Source organism: Plectropomus leopardus, chromosome 13, assembly GCF_026936395.1.
Source record: "Plectropomus leopardus strain MGB_pleo_1.0 chromosome 13, ASM2693639v1, whole genome shotgun sequence".
NCBI lineage: Eukaryota > Metazoa > Chordata > Actinopteri > Perciformes > Serranidae > Plectropomus > Plectropomus leopardus.
In genome coordinates this window covers 22,520,024-22,538,759 of record NC_142188.1, presented here as the reverse complement: position 1 = coordinate 22,538,759, position 18,736 = coordinate 22,520,024, and the positions used below count along the sequence as shown (strand labels likewise).

Sequence of the window (18,736 nt, the reverse complement as noted above, 5' to 3'; positions counted from 1 at the left end):
ACAGAAAAACAAAACACCACCTTTGTAAATTAAAATGGGAAGCTAAATTCAATAACTTACCACTGCTTTAAAACATCGAGCATTAAAGAAACGTCAAAGCAAATGCTCACCTCTTCATCATGCTCCCTGTGGTGTCCAGTCGTCATCAGCACCATCCAGTCATTCAGGAGAAAAAACAATAGACTTTTCTAATGAAGAGTGCTGTTGAAGATCCAGTTAGGTGTCGTTCTCACTGGAGAAAGGCTCATTTATGAAAGGGTGCTCTCTTGTGGCCACCGGGTGTAAAGTATGACCCAGGGATGTGGGAGGGATGGATTGACAGGAAGTAATATGCTGTCATAAAAGCAAGACTGGTACTGGAGGACTTCTTTTATAGACTCGAGATAGCTGCCCACAGACTATATTCATATTAGGCAGATGCAGCAAGGGGATTGACTGTTGGTGAATTTAGAGTTAGTAGATGTGAATGTGGATAGATAGATAGATAGATAGATAGATAGATAGATGGATAGAAAGAAACTCACAGCCTGACTTCTCTGCAGAGACCCTTTTGTGCCTGCTGAATCCGGCGCGCTGCTGTGGGCTCTAGGGTCCGGGTTTTCTTTTTCTCCCCTCCCATCTATTTCCTCCTCGCTTGCCACTAGTTTACCTTCACTTGTTCAGCCTTCACTCTGAGAGGAGGAGGAGGAGGGTATATGATTGGCCAGGCGGGGACTGGTAGTCCGGAGGCTGGCATTGTGCTCCGCGTTCATCCCCCGTGTTCTTGTTTACACCTTGCGGACGGGGACGAGACACCCAGGGGCCCCCAGACCAGAACAGACTCCGGAGTCCAGTCTGCAGTGAGCGCGGCAGCATCTTCCCCCCGTGGTGCTTATTTTTTTATGGTGGCAAGTTTCTCTTTTTTTTTTTTTTTTTGCTAGAAGTCGGACTATCGTCTGATTTCACGTGTCCATCCAGAGCGGCAATGCGTCAAACTTTTTGGTGACTTCTGTGGCACCTCTGCGCTCATGGCTCCCAGTCAAGCTGTCTACAAGTGCAGCTGGAAATGAAATCTAGCAGGAGTAGCCGCGGCAAATTGTTTCTCTATATTCACAGGGTGTGATATCTACGGACCTCTTCAAACTTTGATTACGGGCGGAAATAGCACCCTTTCAATCTCTCTCAGACATTCACAAGCTGCTCGGTGATGGATGTGTTTTGAGCGTTGCAGTCTGTTTGCGTCAACAGTCGAGAGTGAACTATTTACCAAAACAACGACACCCAACATCAATTACTGGAGTCGTTGTTGTTTTTCCTAAGAGATCCTTCAGGGGGAAAGACTTTGTTGGACGAGAGCCACATTGGTGTGCCAGAAGCTCCGCAGGTTACGCTGTGTCGGGAAAACCCGGGACGTTTTGCAACGGCGTAACCGGAAAAGATGCGCTCTGTTCGGATGCAGCGTGAGCAAGGTCTCGGTCCTTTGGTTCTTCTCCTCCTGGTCGGGAGATATGTCGTGTCTGGCACTGGTAAGTTTTTATTATTTGTAATCGTTTTGTTGTGACATTGGCAAAACAAGCATGTGCGCGCGCTCACACTGAGAGCTTGTTTTTATTTATTTTGAGTACATCAAGTCAAACAAATAGCAAATGTTTCCTTTTTTTCTAGTAAAAGTGTCAAACTACAAAGTTACCTTCACGCCTTAACTTTTGCTCCATGGGAATTTAAAATACATGCTTTGGACTCTACATCCATAACAGTGCAGGGGTCTGGGGTCGCCTGCTGACAAGCACTTTTTTTTTTTACGCACAGCAGAGTCTTCAGTTTTACAGTAGACCCGAGCTCAGAGCTCTCTTTTCTACTTGGAGCGGAAAAATCAAACTCCCCCGGTGCGCAGGGAGTAATTAAGGTTTTGCTCCATGCCTTCTTGGCCTCTCCAAAAAGAAAAAGAAAAGCCTTGTGAAAAGTGAGACAGAGCACTGGAATTGCTCCAGTAGAAGAGATTCTTGATCTATTTCTCACTGCCAGATCAAAATATAGTGACACTTGTTTTATGCTTAAATTGTGTCTGAAATACTGAATACCAGTTGATCATAAACCATTGATACCTTTTCAATCATTATTTTATTAGACATGTTTCAGAGCAGGCTTTGATCAGGGGAAGAGCAGACTTCTATCAGTGCACTGCTCAGAGTTTAAAGACTGCAGCAGCTCTCATGGAGATGAAATCACATGGTGCACATGGGGCAGGTCACTGTTGGTGAGCTGATGGGACCTGGACACTAAGGTGACCATCTTCAGATGAATGATATTTGTGGCCTAGTGCTAGGCAAGCCTGGACTTTTCCTCCCCTCCCTTCACCAGATAAGATTGAAATACAAGGCAGAAATCTGAGGGGTTTAGTGGATTGTGGATTAAGCTCGGTTTACAGTGGAAAAAAAAGAACAATGCGGACAACAATGAGTGCAGAATCTACACAAGCTTTGCTAAAAGACCACTCCAAGAAATAAACTCTCTCTGGTGAGGAAGTCATTTTTTACTTAATGGCAGCAGTAATCTTTTGGAGGACACACTGACTGTCTGTCCAGGTCTGTGGCCATTTCTTTGTATGCCAATAAGAACCCCTCCACACACACACACACGCACACACACACACACACACACCACAGCCGTACCTCCCAAGGTCCTCGTGTGTGTATTATTCCCTGAACAGGCGGAGCAGAAAAGCAGCTTACGTTTATTAAAATTGTGGACCGTTCTGAAATCCTTGCATGAGAAATGAGAAACGTTGATATAAACAGTTGAGGATTGCGGTGAGGTCCTGTTAGGGGAGCAGAGGCTGGGAGGAGGGGGACAACAGGGGACAATGGCTCAGTGTGCCCCAGTAAAGTTTCTGTCTGGGAGAGAGGAAGGCAGAGATATATTTAGGGAATGCATGATGGGACAGACAGATTGCATTTATCTTCTCCCATTGTGTGTGTATACCTTTCCTCTGCCGCCTCCCCCTCAGATCCCTCCTGTCTCGGTCTCTGCCTGCATTGTGGATGTGCTGAGCTCACATTTCTGCTATGGTGCTCCTCTTTCTGTGTTGACATACACATTAATTACCCAGACTGCCAGGAACACTTGTCTGGAGTAACTACCCTGCTGTCCGCTGCCTCTCTCTCTGTGTCTGTCATTATTAATGACTTCATCAGAATTAGCAAAGAAGCATAAAGGAAGTGTGTTTACACACAGTTTGTGACACATTAGGATTAAATGAAGATGATCAGGTTCCCAGTAAGCCCCTGAGGGGGGAGGACGAGGCAGGAGACCAGTGTCCAGACCGGGAGGTCAAGCCAGGAGGAGAGCGATGGTAGTGGAGAGGCAGTCGAGTGTTCAGAGTTAGGCAGCGTAGCATGTCAGACACTCCCATAGAGGCTGGATGAATAGTGACACTCCTCTTGGATGTGCTGTCTCATTTGTGTTAAGTGTGGGAATCCTCCCGCTCCAGAATAACAGCACTGTAAAATCTGACAAGTTCATCCTACTTGCAATAATCTTGGAAACGCACTGCCTTTAAAAAGGAAAGTTAATATAACTATTTATATCCCAATTTATGTTTACTTTATATCTAATTTTTAAGGTTTACTCAAAATCTAGTTGCATTTTCTTAATTTTGTGAAGTGTTTTGCACCTTAAAAATAGCAATTGGAATTATCTTATTCTTTCCAATTGTTAGAAACTTCAGTAAACAAAGTTAGTTTGACTTAACTTTTGCCAATGATGAAGGCAGAAGATCTGCAGGTTCTGTTTAAGAGCCAGCAGAATACAGATATATAGCACAGTATACTTGGTTTACTGAAGTTGCGAAAACTTAGAAAGATTGATTTAATAAATAATTTTTCGGTGGCTACAACTTCAGAAAATTAAGTAAATATAACTAAATTTTGAGGAATCCGAATTAGAAATAGTTTATTGATCCCCGGGGGAAGAATGTGGGGTAAAAAAGTAAACTTAACAGTTAGATGTAAACTAAACTTGAATTAAGACTACTAGGTTTATTTACTTACATTTTCAAGGGAAATCCATGTCGTCATTTTTTAAAGTAAAATCAATGTGTCAGATTTTAAAGTGGATGCAGCGGCTGCATGGAGACTCTTTAATATTACATGTGAGCTAATAACAAGGTTGCTGGAATAATTGTCGTTCTGCTCTGTAGTTTGGTCCGAAGATTTCTATAATTTTCTGACAGCTTAAGATTCTAGCTGTATGAAAAGAAAGGAATGTGACAACAAAGCTAACCTCAAACAAACAGCAACGTAGATTTGGCTTCAAAGACGCTCAACAGATTGAGATGTCAGATTAGATTAAAGTGTCTCTGAAACATGTAGTCATAACAAAAGTGCTGCCAGGCTGTTGCATCTGCAGAGATTTGGACAGGTGGTTGGGCTCTGTGATAAATAAACAGACCGACAGCTCTCTTTGGGCCAGGCCACGGGCCAGACTAGTTCCTCAGGCAAGTCCTGCTGGCAGACCCGACCAGGCCACATTCTGTCCCGGAGCAGTGCATTAGTTTTATGGCCGTCAGGCGGCAGGGGATGGGATCGCTGGCCAGCCACTGCCCTCTCTGCTGTATTATTCATACGTGCAAAGTGGTCTTTGTTAATATTTAAAATGTGCTTATGATGCTCAAATTCTTGACATCAGAGACAGCAAAGGAGAAAGAAGTAGGAGGGGAACAGCTGCCCCGCTCTCTTTGGCGTAACTGACCCGGATGGCTGCAGGGGGTAGTGAGGGATTTTAGGGTACCAATAGGCATTTATAGACTGGATAAAAGAGTGGCAGTTCGAGCAAGCGTGCCAATTGCAGCCGGGAGCTGCTGCAGAGGGTGCGTGTGAACCAAACAAGGAGAGGGGTTACGCAGGGTAATTCTATCCATCTAAAAGTGAAGAGGAAAAAACAGAAAGGAGATGGAAGAGAAATGAGTCTGCGAGAGACACATTGAGATAGATTGATCTCAGGGCATGGCTTTTAAATATCCTTTATGAGAAAAGAGCGAAGAAGAAAACTCCATAGCAGTGGCATTCAAGCGTCATTAAACCTCTGGCACAGGCCAGAGAATGAGACGGTGTGTGTGATGTGTGCAGGGAGAAATAGGTGGAAGAAAATGAGAGGAAGGCAAGTGATGTGCAGCAGGACCAGGTGAAAGCTAGCAAAGCAGCAGAAGAAACAGTGGTTAAGAGAGGAGATCGCTGAGGAGGGAGACGGAGGGTGGAAAGTGAAAAAGAGACACACAAATCCACTTGGGGGATGTTTTTATTAAGGCTCTTATCGATGGAGAGAGCTCACAGTATTAAGAGTAGACATGTTTAATGCTTTGCCAATACTGTGCATGTTAGACTGGACCATAAATCTGCAGCAAACAGCAAGGGCTCTGTAGGAGGCAGAATAGCGAGGTAAATGGAAGAAGGAGCTGACTATAAAGAATGGAAAGAGGAATGGGCAGCAGAAGAAAGTTTCGAGCTGAGATTGGCAGACTTGAGATGAATATGGTTTTAAGCACGGGCCATTTTTTTTTCGTCTGCAAAGACAATATGTTTCTCGGAGTGTTTAGAATCCGGGGTAATAATGATTTAATCAATACTGCTGAGCTTGCCACATAATTCAAACTGTGTGTTATTTAAAAAAAAGTGTACAAAATTATCATCAAGTGAAGCGGTTTTAAAAATTTCATGTAATGCCTCCTTGGATTCTGGTTAAAAATGTCTAGTTTATCTCTCACCAGATGGTCTCTCCTACCTGTGCGCTTTCATATAAAACAGTCATAAAATGCAGGAATGTTTCAATTTAATCCAAATATTTAAAGGCATTGACGTTTGAAATTTAAAACAGCTTTCGACTGAGGTTTTTATCCCAAGGTCGAACTTGTTTATTTTGATAGTAAAAAGTATTTTAATCTGTCAGTGACTTTCGAGAATGAGATTTGCTTAATAAAACACAAAGGTTTTGGCACAGGTCTTTAAATAGCCATGAGAGGAGTCAAAACTTTTTAGAGAGGGGGATGGATGGATGGATGGATGCATGGGCCGGGGGTGGAGGAGGGAGACTTTCGGTGGCAGATGGGGGCTGAGTTGCTGCTGGGCCGGCAGGACAGGGTACCCCCTGCCCCTCCGTCCTGCCCTGTGGGGGGAGCTGGGTGGGGCAGACAGGGAAACGGGAAGAAAACCTCTGTGGGGTTCTATTGTGCTTCAGATGAATAGGAGACTCCACAGAGCTTTTGCTGCCCCTTTGTGTGGGGTAAAGGGGGGCAGTGGCAGAACACACACACTCATTCACAACTTCAACAGGAGCATGAATGTGTGTGGCCATGCTTCTTTAAGTATGTGTGTTAGTGTTGCATAAACGCTCACACACAGGTGAAGATCACACCTGCTTGTTTCAGATTAGAAATCTCCTGGTTTTCATTGCGATTGATATGCTAAGACATGCTCACTGACATCTGACATCAAAAGTGCAACACCCACCCACGAATACACACACACACCCAAAACACACACGCAGACACACACATATGCAAAATGGAGCCACATCCTCTGATGAAGAGGTAGCATTTATATGTATAATGGTTGAAGACCTGCTGGGTCACTTGGGAGGAGTGAGAGAGTGAGTGCAGGAATTTTCATTTAAGATCTCAGCAGTACTCTGGGCATCGTGACCAATAGGATCAGGATTCACAACGGGGGGTCTCACCAGATCCTGAACAACCCCCTTACCCTCAGACGGACACATATACACAAACATAGACACACACACAGTGCAGTGGTTGTGCTGAGGTCTATAGATCAGAGGCAGTGTCAGCACTTGATTGGCTGTGCAGTGGTCCAGCGCTCTGCGTGTGTCCTCGTCTGAAAAGGGAGTTTTTTCAGACTGTGTAGATTCCCCCTCATCGTCTTAGCGGAGGCTTTTTTGTCTTCAAAAGGCAGTTGAGCCAAGTCCACTCAGAGCTTAGACCACAGCCAGTCTGTTAATGCTTGTGTTTGTGTCTGTTTGTGCCTGACTGTGTCGTGTGGGCTCGGCTAACTGGGGGAAATTTATCTTAAGGTGTGTGAAAATGTGCTGCATTAGGGAGGACGATGGCAGTTAGCATTATTCTGACTTCCTTTTTATAAATGTGGCACACAAAGCTACATTTCCCTACATCCACATTAATAAATTGCCTTCACTTGTCCCCATTTCCCCTTCCTTCAATCTCTTGATAGTCTCATCAGGTGTATTTATAGCTTTATAGTCTCACATATGCCAACCTCTGTCATCTCTATCTCTCCCGTTCCATCATTTTTTTCCCCCAACTAGCTCTCTGGCGGAGTTTGGGAATTGCTCTTTAGAAGGCACTGTGAAGAATCCCATTTCTCTAAACGTAACGCTTATTAGGGTCCCATCTGCCCTCAGGGTACTTATGAATGTGGGGGGTGTTTGGGTTGTCGTGGGTAGGTAAAGGAGGGGAGTCGGGGCGGGGGGCTTTGTCATGGCTATGTGTAAGTGGATGTGGGTGCCACCGGGGGCTTGTGCGAGGTGGGAAGGGGGCTCTTAACGCTGCGGAGCACACACAGAGCAGCTGGTGTGTCTAAAGTAGGGGAATGACACACAGACCTCCCGGGAGAGACTGCGTATTGAGCGTACGTGCGCATATCTCCGGCTGCGAGAGGGAACGGAAATGATCCTGCCTCCTTCTGTCTGCATGGCAGGCAGCTAGGCAACAGCAGGACTTTCAAACAACTTACAATTTTTTCCCTCCTCCCTTGGGTTTTAAATCAAGGCGAATGATGCCTAATGAGTGTATTTGTTATTGGGGGTGGGTGGGGTTGTGTGATTGGCTGCATGTCAGCAGAGTGCTGCGGTGTTATTTAATTTAGTGGCTGTCATGGAGTTAAAGCACCATGTTTGTCCCTTAAGCTCATTGCCCCCGTCAATAATGGAACTGTGATTGGCCACTTAATCAGAGGTCAACAAGGGCACAATTCTCCTCAATTTGAGCTTTAGAGATCATGCTAAAGGAAAAGGTCTGTCATGCGGTCTTCAGCTTCATCTCCGAGACATATGCAGACACATACAGACACGCACAGTAGGGGCAATAATCCCCGCTTCTGCTCAGACACTCTTGGATCACAACCATAGCAAAGAGAGGAGTGAAAGAATGAGATCTGCCCTCATCCACTCTTTAATTCCTCCACCCGTCTTCAACTCCAGGACTTAATTCTTGCTTCTCCTCCAGAGGATTTGACTGGGAGCCTCAAAACACACAGTAAAGATTCTCTTCTCGCCTTGGATGCAGGTCTTAATCAAGGGCTGACAGGCTCCTCTTGGCTTGCGTTTGACTGTTTGCCGTGTGTGTGTGCGATGGGCGCGTGCTGATGGGAAGCCAGCCGTATTACTTAGGTATTACTCCCTTTTCTGCATGGGTCACAGTGGGGTCACGCTTGCAGTCTCAATCAGCACACCGCTCACACACCCATCTCTCTCGCTCTGGCAGGCGCTCTGATTGCACAGGAGGAAACCTGGTCTATCCTCCTGGTTCATTCACAGAGCCAGGTGTACGCCAAGTACGCTACAAAATGCCACCAGGCGTCGGGCCGCTGAAGAGTTAGGAATCGTTTTAAATGAGCGCCATGTGTGAAGTCGAGGCCGGGTCTAATGTGGCAGATGTACCTGCATGTAATTAAGGTTAGATTTAAGTGTATGAGCTCACACGCGCATCAAGTGTGTCAGCGGGTGTGTGTTTCAAGCCTCTTACCTGCTGCTGACCAGATGGGCTCAACAGTCGACCTCGCACTCACCTCTTCCCGCCACTCTGTTCAGATTAGCTGGTGAGCTGAGCGAAGGCACAGAGGCATTATAATGGACACATCAGCCCCCCACCTTCCTCCCGCTGCAGCACCCAATCCTGCACACACGCATTCAGCACATGTACAGCCCTCATTCTTCACGTAGATATTTAGGATGGCGATATGCTCTCTCTCTCTCTCTGTGTGTGTGTGTGTGTGTGTGTGTGTGTGTGTGTGTGTGTGGTTGGGCAGTGCCTATGGCCTGCTGTTTACGGGGATTATGAAAGCAGATGGACAGCCATGCTGACTGGTGAGGGTTCATTAACTCTGGGTGCCTCTGCTCTGACTCTGCTGTTGCTCAGCTAAACTTGCCTCCAATCCTCTCAGCAACAAAAGATGAGTGAGTGTGTATGTGTGTGTGTGAGTGTGTGTGTGTGTGTGTGTTTTTGCGTGTACAGCAGGTAGAGAAAGCACCTCACACACACAAAGGAGAGTCACATAGACGTTTATCGATCGGGGATGTATGAAAGCTTGAAGTTTCTGCCTGATTGGTTTATATGGAAGCATTGCGGCGGCCGCCACTTTTTTGTTTCTGCGCTATCTGACGTCATCGTGTTAAACCGCTCCCAGGTCAATTTGTATTGCATCATTCCTTGTGTCGTTTGCCGTCAAAGGATGATTTTTATCCATGAAAAGCAGCAGTTGAAACATGTTTCATGTAATCATACCAGTGCCGGCTGAGGGGTTTTGATTTAGCATGATGCAACATCTTCAGCAGAGGACCATTTCCATGGCATTTCACAGCTCTGCCGGGGGAGATGAATAGGTATAGTTATAGTGGGTCATTAAACACTGAGCGGTGTCTCTCTCTGTCTATAGCTTCAACCTTCACGCTGCAGCCAGCTCCTGCCCTCCTCTCTCCTCCATGGCTAAAAGAAACATGGATCACGCAGGGACAGACAGACATACCTGTGGAGAGCCAGACAGACACATAGACAGACAGACGGGTTGGCAGATTCCTGGGCAGATGGGTTGTTTGGAACCCCTCAGAGGCCTCGGCGCCATCAGACAGACAGACACAGGAGTAGTCAGTCACCTAGTGTCATGCAGCCTTGGCAGAGATGTAACAGGAGTAAGAAAACGGGAAAAAAAGTTCAAAACAGTACGAATGGCGTAACTGACTTTTTCCATCATCAGTTAATCTCTTGATTGTTATTGTTATTTTTATTGTAGTCTATTAAAGCTGCAGTATGAAAATAACGTCACATTCTGAATGAAGCGCATGAGACAGATAATCTGTGAAAAAAATCACATCCCTCCTCCTCGCTAGAATCTACAGCGGCACAATCAAAACAACCAGTCAGAGCTGAGTTGTCTTCAGTCATGTCAATCACTGTTCACATGCGGTCAGACTGTCAAACTCACTGTTACTGCATTGCCTACTTTTTGCCTCAAATGCTTTAAAAAAATATGTTAGCGTGCCATTAAGCTGTAAAATAAGAACATTTCAACCATATTGAAAACAGTCGACTGAAGAACCACACATATGCAGTTCACAAGCATCGATTGACATGATTGACAGCTGTGTTAGAGACTCCTCTGCTCCATGGATGTATTATAAGTCTGATTGGTTGTTTTCATTTATGTGCGGTGAGGCCATTAGGAGCACTACAAGGCAATAGAGTAGGCAGAGGAATATGATTTACAAAGATTATCTGTCCCATTTAGTGCTGTGTGAATATAGTGATTGTTTCAGCAAAATGACAAAAGTTATTTTTTAATGCAACTACAGTGTTAAATGTCAGTAGATAATGAAAAATGCCCAGTACAGCTTTCCAGATCCCTAGGTGTTGTTATTAAATTGCTTGTTTTATTGAACCAACAGTCCAAAACCATTTATTTTCATGCTTGGATTTTTTAAAGGATAAAAAGTAGAGAGATTTGGAGGTGCTGGTATAGTTTGATTATGTTGCCTTTGGACCAAACCAGGCTAGCTGTTTCCCCTTGTTTCCAGTCTTTGTGCTAAGCTAAGCTAACCAGCTGTTGGCTGTGGCTTCATATTTGGTATCCATATTCTCATCTAACTTTCAGCAAAAATAAAATAGGTCTGTTTCTAAAGATTCTCCTTTAAATGATGAGTCGGTGATGAAATTGCTGTTGCTTAATTTAATTATTATCAACTAATTAATTATTGTAAAAACACCACTAGTGTGGATTGATATGGCTCCATAGTCAATTTACGTTGTGTGGAACTGATTTTTCTGGTTTAATTCCTGCGTTATTATATGTAGACTTTTGTCACATATCATTGTCTTTTTCTCACACAGCTCTCAATTGTGTTTTGAGCACCCAGCTGTTTCCAAACAGATACTGCTAAACTGTTAAAATCAACACAAAGATCCCCTCAGATTACCAACTCAACATAATTGCAGAGGCACAGGGAAATCATTAACAGGTACCTTTTTCTAGTGTTTTGCCCCCCGTACCCTTGAGAGCAAATACTATTTTACAGCAGCAGATTGTAACTGAAGCCTTTTGTGATGAGGTGAGGAAGCCTTTTTTTGTTCGATTTAGGCAAGGAGACTATGAATGGCAGAATGGAATAGAACATTTACGTGTGCATGTCAACGTCCGCCCACGCCTCAATCGGTTCCAAAGTGTTTGTGTGTGTGTCTGGGTATGCACGCATGGTCTGGCGAGCTTGTGCGCCGAAATGCTGTTGCTTCCGGCGTCCCTCTTTATGCTCTTGTGAGCGTGAGTTTGTGAGTGACAGTTATACAGTGGTGGGGAGTGTGTAAATCTCTTTCCTTCTAAAGCTCTCAGCGGTGGGCCTTACATTAGCACAACAATTTACACATCTGTCCTGAGGCGAAGAATGGCCAACTCTGAGAATAATGAAAGTCTCAGTCACAGATTGTGTGTGTGTGTGTGTGTGTGTGTGTGCACGAGAGAGAAATCAGGAGAGGTAGGAGAGTCTCTGTAAACAAGAGACTGAGGAGGTTTATTAAAACCCCACCACCACTCACCATCCTTTTGTCCTTCTATTCTCTGTGTCCCTCACCTCCTCTCCCCCTCTTTCAGCCAGAGGAGCGATTACATGCCTCTGTCTCTCTTGTCTTTCATCTCTCTCTGTGAAGAGGAGAGGAATGAAGGTCTTCTGTGGCGTGTAATTACACAGAGAGATCCTGGATGAGGGCGTCTGTCTCCACAAACAAAAAAAGCAAACCCCTCTCCCTCTAAATACCTCTTGATAGGGCGAGATCTAAAAAGAGACATTTAACTACCTTTGATCCACCGCAGGGCCCCTTGTCTTTACCTGCCACTTATGGAGGCCTAATAAGTACTATCACAAGTCTATTTATTTCATTAGAAGCACTGACACTAACATATGCGTGGCTCAGCTCCAACACCGTGGGAATGAAATACACAGCTCCTCCATTCATTTTAAGCGCGGAGTCATAATCATGACACATTTACAGGCCGGTGTTCCAATCTTACCCATGAGTCATATTGCTGAATGATTATGGAAGGGCGGATTTTTATGGGCTTACATTGGTATTGGCTCAACCTCTAATTGGCCCAAAGCACATTTGCATTCTGGGAAGGTAATAATGGGGCTCTTTGGAGGCACTTTAAACGAGAAAGTCATTGCACTCTGACTTAATTCTGCTCATAGAAGTGCTGATGCCTCCAGATGGCTTTTTTACTGAGTGTGATATGGCCATTTTGTGTGCGTGATCATACACATACCCAATACATTGGGAATAGCTAACTTGCTAGCAATGCCACTGGTCTCTTGTCACCCATTTTGACACTGTAATGTTTTTATTGCTGCTTACTTCATACTTGCAACAGAGGAGAAATGCAAATAAAGCTAGCTGATATGACATTTTGCAGAAATACAAAATAGGTGTTGACACTAATAGGCTTTTTGTTATGAATCTAACAGGCAATTTTTTTTCTTTTTTCTCTCTTCTGTTAGCACCTCTTCTTTGTTTGTATCCAAATGTATGCTTGAGTGTTGAGCTGAGGGAAGCAAACAAAGGTCATACAGTGTGGTTTAACATTCTGCAAAGGTCACTGAGGTCAAGCAACTCTCTGTTTGAGAGCGGGAGTCGGCCTGAATGTGTTTAACGTGTCTTTTTACTTGTGTAAATCCGCCCCCATTGAAAGAGACTTAACTGTTTCTCTGAACTCACTGTGAGATGAAGTGAGCGTTCTGGTGCTGCTCAAACAGGCCTTGGCGTCAGACAATAGACCGGGGTCTTCTGTTGCACTTAGCTGAAGCTGCTGAATAGACTCTGAATAGACCTGGAGTGGTGCGGCCATGCAGCTGCTGGACAATAGCGTGCTCAGCAAAAAAAAAGGCAGCCAGTGACCTCGAGGTCTGTGCTGACCCTGTCCACTATGATCCCTGAACCCTTGCCACACAGAGGCAGCACCAGGGAAGCCCTAGCAGAGACGCTGCAGTAATTCAAGCAAATCAGCCAAAATCACAGTTTGGAGCACAGTTTAGCTTCTAGTGGTTCGCATGAAAGAAATACTAAAATATTTGGGGGAATTCATTCAGTTGCTTTCTTGTCAAGAGTCAAATGACCGGATCACTCTTTTATCTATTCTCAAACACTGGAAGCAGAGGGGTAACTGCTAGCCATGGCAATGTCCAAACTCAACCTGGTCTCACTTTCAATTGATTATTTTGAAACGGTGCATGTAATAAGCTTAATTGTCAAAAACTTATCCAGGAAGGGTACGAGTGTCGTAGTTTGACATGTAGGGACACTTACCAAGCTGCAGTATCTGATCAGTTGGGAGTGAGAATGTTTTTTAATCCATATATGAACAGAAATACAATCAAGTAGTGGGTTTTATGGGTAGTTACCTGCCAGAACTGGACTTTCTTGGCAAGGCGTTGTGACTTTCTGAAGTCCTGTAATCACATTGAGGTATTTTGGCTCCAAAATGATGAAAAAATCCTTTAATTTTGATTTATCAAAGGTTCTACACCCTCTTCTAAGGTCATAAAATCAGTGTGACCCTGGTATATGAGTTCTACTTTGTCCTGAAATTTTAGCCATACTGTAATCAGTGATAGTTGTTTTTTAGTTTGTGTTGTGATTTCACTGTCCAATCAGAAAATTCTCATTGTCCTGCCCTTTTTTGCCCCCATCAGTTTTTTTAATGAGACTGGCTGAAGGCAATATGTTCACAATGATTGAACTATCTATTTACACCCAGAATAGATAATGAGTTTAATGGGTTATTGTCTAACTGGGTGGTGATATTTTTTAATAAATCTGGATCCCATTTGGAAATGAATGCGTTCAATTTGCCTTTGTGACAGAAAATGTTCAGGAATCCATCCCGCCGAGGGACTCTTTCTCTTTGTTTGAGCAGGCAACAGGAAGCATTTTATTCTACTTTAATAATAGCAACTCTCTGAGCCTCAGACATACTCTCATTTCCCAAAATAAACACCATCATCACTCTTACACCCAAAATCAAACACAACTTTACACAAAATACCACCATCAGGAATAAAAACATCCACACACAGGCGCTGCAGCCTCCCTCCCAGCATTTGATCAACAAGCGGCCTCCCCTCCTCCCCATTTGTGTTTATTCTGGGGATTATTCTGACCTAATCTCTTTAGAGCATAATTCAGATTAGATTTTGTGTTATTATTATTGCTATGTCCATTCCCTACTGTCCTGCTGGGATTTCTTGACTGCCGTTGCACTCCTGTGTTCGGAAAATTGATTAAAACTGCTGACCACTGGCCTAGATACAGTAGCACATGATGTGGAAAGTGGATGAAAAAATAAAAGCAAACACAATGATACAGTGCTGCATATTTTAAAAACATGTACGCTCTAATAGAAATGTGGGAGAACATGCTCAGCAGGGTGGAAGCCGTTTGTAGAAATCATCTCTTTCATGCATTTATCCTGCATTGATCCTACATCACAACAAAGAGGATGTTCTTATTCATAGAGGTTGAACAGTATATCGAAACATTTGCCTCTGACAACCATCGACAGTTTGCTTTTAACTTCCTTGAAGAGAACAGAAAACTCTGCTAATTACCTGAAGCAAAAGTCTGTGTGCGTGCACTTAAAGCTGGGTCTCCATCTGTATTTGAGCTGCCATATTGTCCTGAAAGTTGCTCGACAGTTTGATATTCAGACGTCTTGTTTAGTCTGCATTTTTGAGATAGTGTTTAAACACCATCTGCCTCTTACCTCTGTCTCCGAGCTCGGCAATCTGAACCAGAGCACCCTTGAATAAATTACAGTATATGTGTAAAATTACAGTGAGTGCAGAAAATAAAAACACATTCCCTGTCATTCATTATGTTTTCAGCGCTGAGGGTCTAATTTTCAGCATCTTACTCTCCATTTTCCCTATATATATCACTTTATGAAAATCATACAAGAGTAAAATATTGCTTCATTTGACAATAATATATTGTTTCAGTTTATTTTTCCATTGTGGCCAATGAGCCAAATGACAGTGAATCATCACATGAATTTTACATCTAATATATGTTGTTGTTTCTTGAATGTTTTTCAGTCTGAAAAGAGAAAAAGTACCTTTTAAAGGAGGAGAGTGTTAGATTTAAGGGGGATTCAGTGGCATCTAGTGGTGAAGACTACAGATTGCAACCAGCTAAAACTTCTCCCGGTTATAATTCCTCCAGTGTTCATTGTTTAGGAGGTTTTTACTGAGAGCTGAATTATCCACAGCAGTCTCTTCCTTTCCATACAGATAGACCAGATGATTAAAACCGGTTAAAACACTGAATAAATCAGTTTCATGCTACAAATAGTTGTTTCTTTAAAGCTTTTAAGCCCATTTGAGGCAAGTACGTGCTAATGTGTGCTCACCCTATCTCTGGTCCAGACCTTCAGAAGGTTTTTACCATGAGTCGAATTATCCCGGAGGTCTCTTTCTCTCCAAAACAGTGATTATACTGGTAAAAACACTGGATAAAGCAGTTTCACATTACAAATCAGTGTTTCTTCTATGCTTTTGTGGCATGTTGGAGACACTCACCAAGCACCTGCTAATGAGTGCTCAACTTTTCTTTCTGAAAACTTGAAATCCACACATTCAGGAAGTTCTTACCAGGAACAGAATCATCCACAGAGGTCTCTTCCTCTCCAAAACAAAGTGACCTGGTGATTTAAACTAGTACAATGTTGAATAAAGCAGTTTCATATTACAAATCAGGGTTTCTCCTACACTGTTGGGCATATGAAAGACAGCCTGCTAGCCCAGCACCTGCTAATACACTCACCTTTTTTTCTCAAATAAATTAAGATCTGTATATTCTACCAGTTTTTAATGGACCCGTGTTATCTGCAGAGGTCTCCTCCTCTGAATAAACAGACTCTATGGTTAAATCCCGTTAAAACACTGAATAAAGCAGTTTCACGTTTAAAAATCTGTGTTTTTTACATGCTCTCATCAGGAAGGGACTTCTAACTACAGTACCCAACACAAAAACGCAGAACGCTCTATCTATATCCTGTGTTTGCTTTGTGCGTGCTGAGCTACTGTACAAACAAGCTGTGTATGTAGGTGTAAACGGCTCATGAGGCAACAAAAATACCATTCTTATTATTATACGCTAAAGAAAACATATGTATTATTGTATATTTCATTCCTGCCAATACAGCCCCCTAAATCATACACACTGGACCTTTAAATAAATTTCCACCAAAAAAAAAGAAAAGAAAAAAAGAGTTGAGTACATTTTTGCAACTGTAAGCACCCGCATTCACCTTTCACAGACACAAAACATACACCAGCTCCCTTAGTCCCTGAAATACACGACCTGCACTTTACGTCCTTCCACTGCTCTCCTTTGCTTGCTTGTTTTTCTCAATTAAGATGAATTATAGAATTGCGTTGGGGAGCAGGGACAAGGAGCGCTTATTGTGATGTTACCCCGAGGCACTCAGTCAATGAGTTGGAGAGAAAAACAGAGTGCTGTGGATATTTTAGTCTCTGTGCCTTACACCCCTCAGATTCCTAATGGGCCACACGATATGCAACTTTAGCCAAACGTATGAGAGCCCGGTGTGAGGGAGAAAAGAGGAAGTGAAGCTTTGGTTTATTGCTCATATGTGGAGGTGGAAGGAGATGAAGGAAGGGAGACAGGGGCGGCGCGGGGGCTGTGTTTGTGCTAGCTGTTGGGGACTTGAAGACAGACCGGGCCGCAGTGTACATTTCATTACTCTGCCCTCCTCCAGAGGCCCAGGTGTGTGTCGCAGCTCCTTCTGTGGGCAGCGGAGTGTCTGATGATTAGATGAGCTGCGCCTCAGTAAATGGATGCTATTGATCTCCACACCTTGTTATATGGACCACCACAGAACATGATGAGTCCGAGACAAGACGGCGTGATGAATCTCACACAGTCCAAAATTGCCTCCTCTGCCCAGCTAACTTTCTTTCTTTTTCATCATCAAACTCCTTAAGTCGTACAGTAGCTTCACCCTGTCCACTTTGCTTCCCTGTGTCGTTCTGATCCTCTTTCCTTCTCTTTTTATTTGCTCCTCTGATCGCTTTCAGCGTCTCCACAGCCATTAAAATGATTGGAGACTGCGTAATGTATATTAATGTGCTTGTACTTTTAGAGTAGATTCACTGTGCATGCTATAATATTTCACGAGGAGAAAACACAGTAGCACATCTCTGTTTCGGGTAATTAAATTGAGATTGTGATCCGTTGTTTTTCAACGTGCACATGCGGAATAGTCGTGCTCTGTGGATCAGAGTGGGGCCACCAGTCAGGAGCCTATCACAGGTAGAGGTTAGAGGTCACAGAAGGGTGAGGTTGCAAAGACCTCTCATAGGAATGTGTTAGCGTGAGGTCGGTGCAGCAGAATCATGAGGGTATTATAATATTGAGCAGTGAAGCCTGGGATATGGAGTCAACAGAGGTTGTGACCTCTGAGCTACTGATTTGCACTGGATAAATTGCACTCTTCTATGTTGCTGTTGTGAGGGTGCTGGTGTGAGCTATCATAACAGAAACCTCAACATGAATACTGAATGTTATTAACTAGCTTCAGTATGCTGTGGGGTCGATAAAGCCGTGGTGTCTGGCATAAATTAAGCATATTTGCAGAGAAGCATCACACACAAACTCTCATTTCATTCACATCAATCACTTGCTGTTTGCTTTTCAGTCCGGTGCTAGCATGTTAACTATTCAAACATCTCCAGTCTTATTGTAGTGCATATGATGTTTTTCATTAACAGAATATAGTGTTGTATGTCTCACATGGTTTCTGTAATGTTGTCAGCCACCCAAACACCACCCACCTGTGTGTGCTTCAGCACATCCTCTCTGTCACACACGCACACGCTAAAATCTGGTTCTTTGTTGTGGTGGAAAATTGAAGTTGTGAAGTCAGTCGTGCTGAATAGATTGTAAATTGTGGGAAAGATATAAACACCTTTATGTTTGCAGACTGCCATTGTGCTTCACAAGTGACCCAAGTGACCTCAGCCGTATGAGGGTCAAACAGTTCTTTTCTTATGTTTTTTCCAGAACAGTGTGGCCATTCAGGACCTGCACTGTTGTTGAGCTGACTGTTGTGAACCATCAGTATTAAAAGGCTGAACCGTGAAACTTTCTAAAATCTTCTCAAGGGTGATATTAGAAAGTTTAAGTTTGTTATAGTTACAAAACCTGGGTACTCTATGAGATTGTGAAACTCTCACTACTTAAAGCTGCTGTAATCAATATTCCTGTAATTATAATGGACTAAATGACCATGTGTGACGTGTGAAGGGTTGCTAACATTAGCCACTATGGGTCATTAACAAATATACAAATTAGCTGGGACACAAACAAAATTATGCAGGTCACATTTATAAAAAGATAAGCTAATGTAACATTATCAAGTGCTGTGGATGCATTTTAACATCATTTTCATTCATC

At 43.5% G+C, this 18,736-nt stretch overlaps 1 protein-coding gene across 3 annotated transcripts in view; it reads left to right on the top strand.

Moving 5' to 3' along the window:
* The first annotated feature begins 332 nt into the window (after window positions 1-332).
* Window positions 333-18,736, top strand: part of unc5b (unc-5 netrin receptor B) — a 60,750-nt gene continuing 42,346 nt past the window's right edge. For all 3 annotated transcript variants that reach the window (XM_088086548.1, XM_088086547.1, XM_042502610.2), the window contains exon 1: window positions 333-1,505. In XM_088086548.1, coding sequence (XP_087942674.1) covers window positions 1,418-1,505 — 88 coding nt within the window. In that variant the 5' untranslated portion in view covers window positions 333-1,417. The remainder of the gene's footprint in view (window positions 1,506-18,736) is intronic.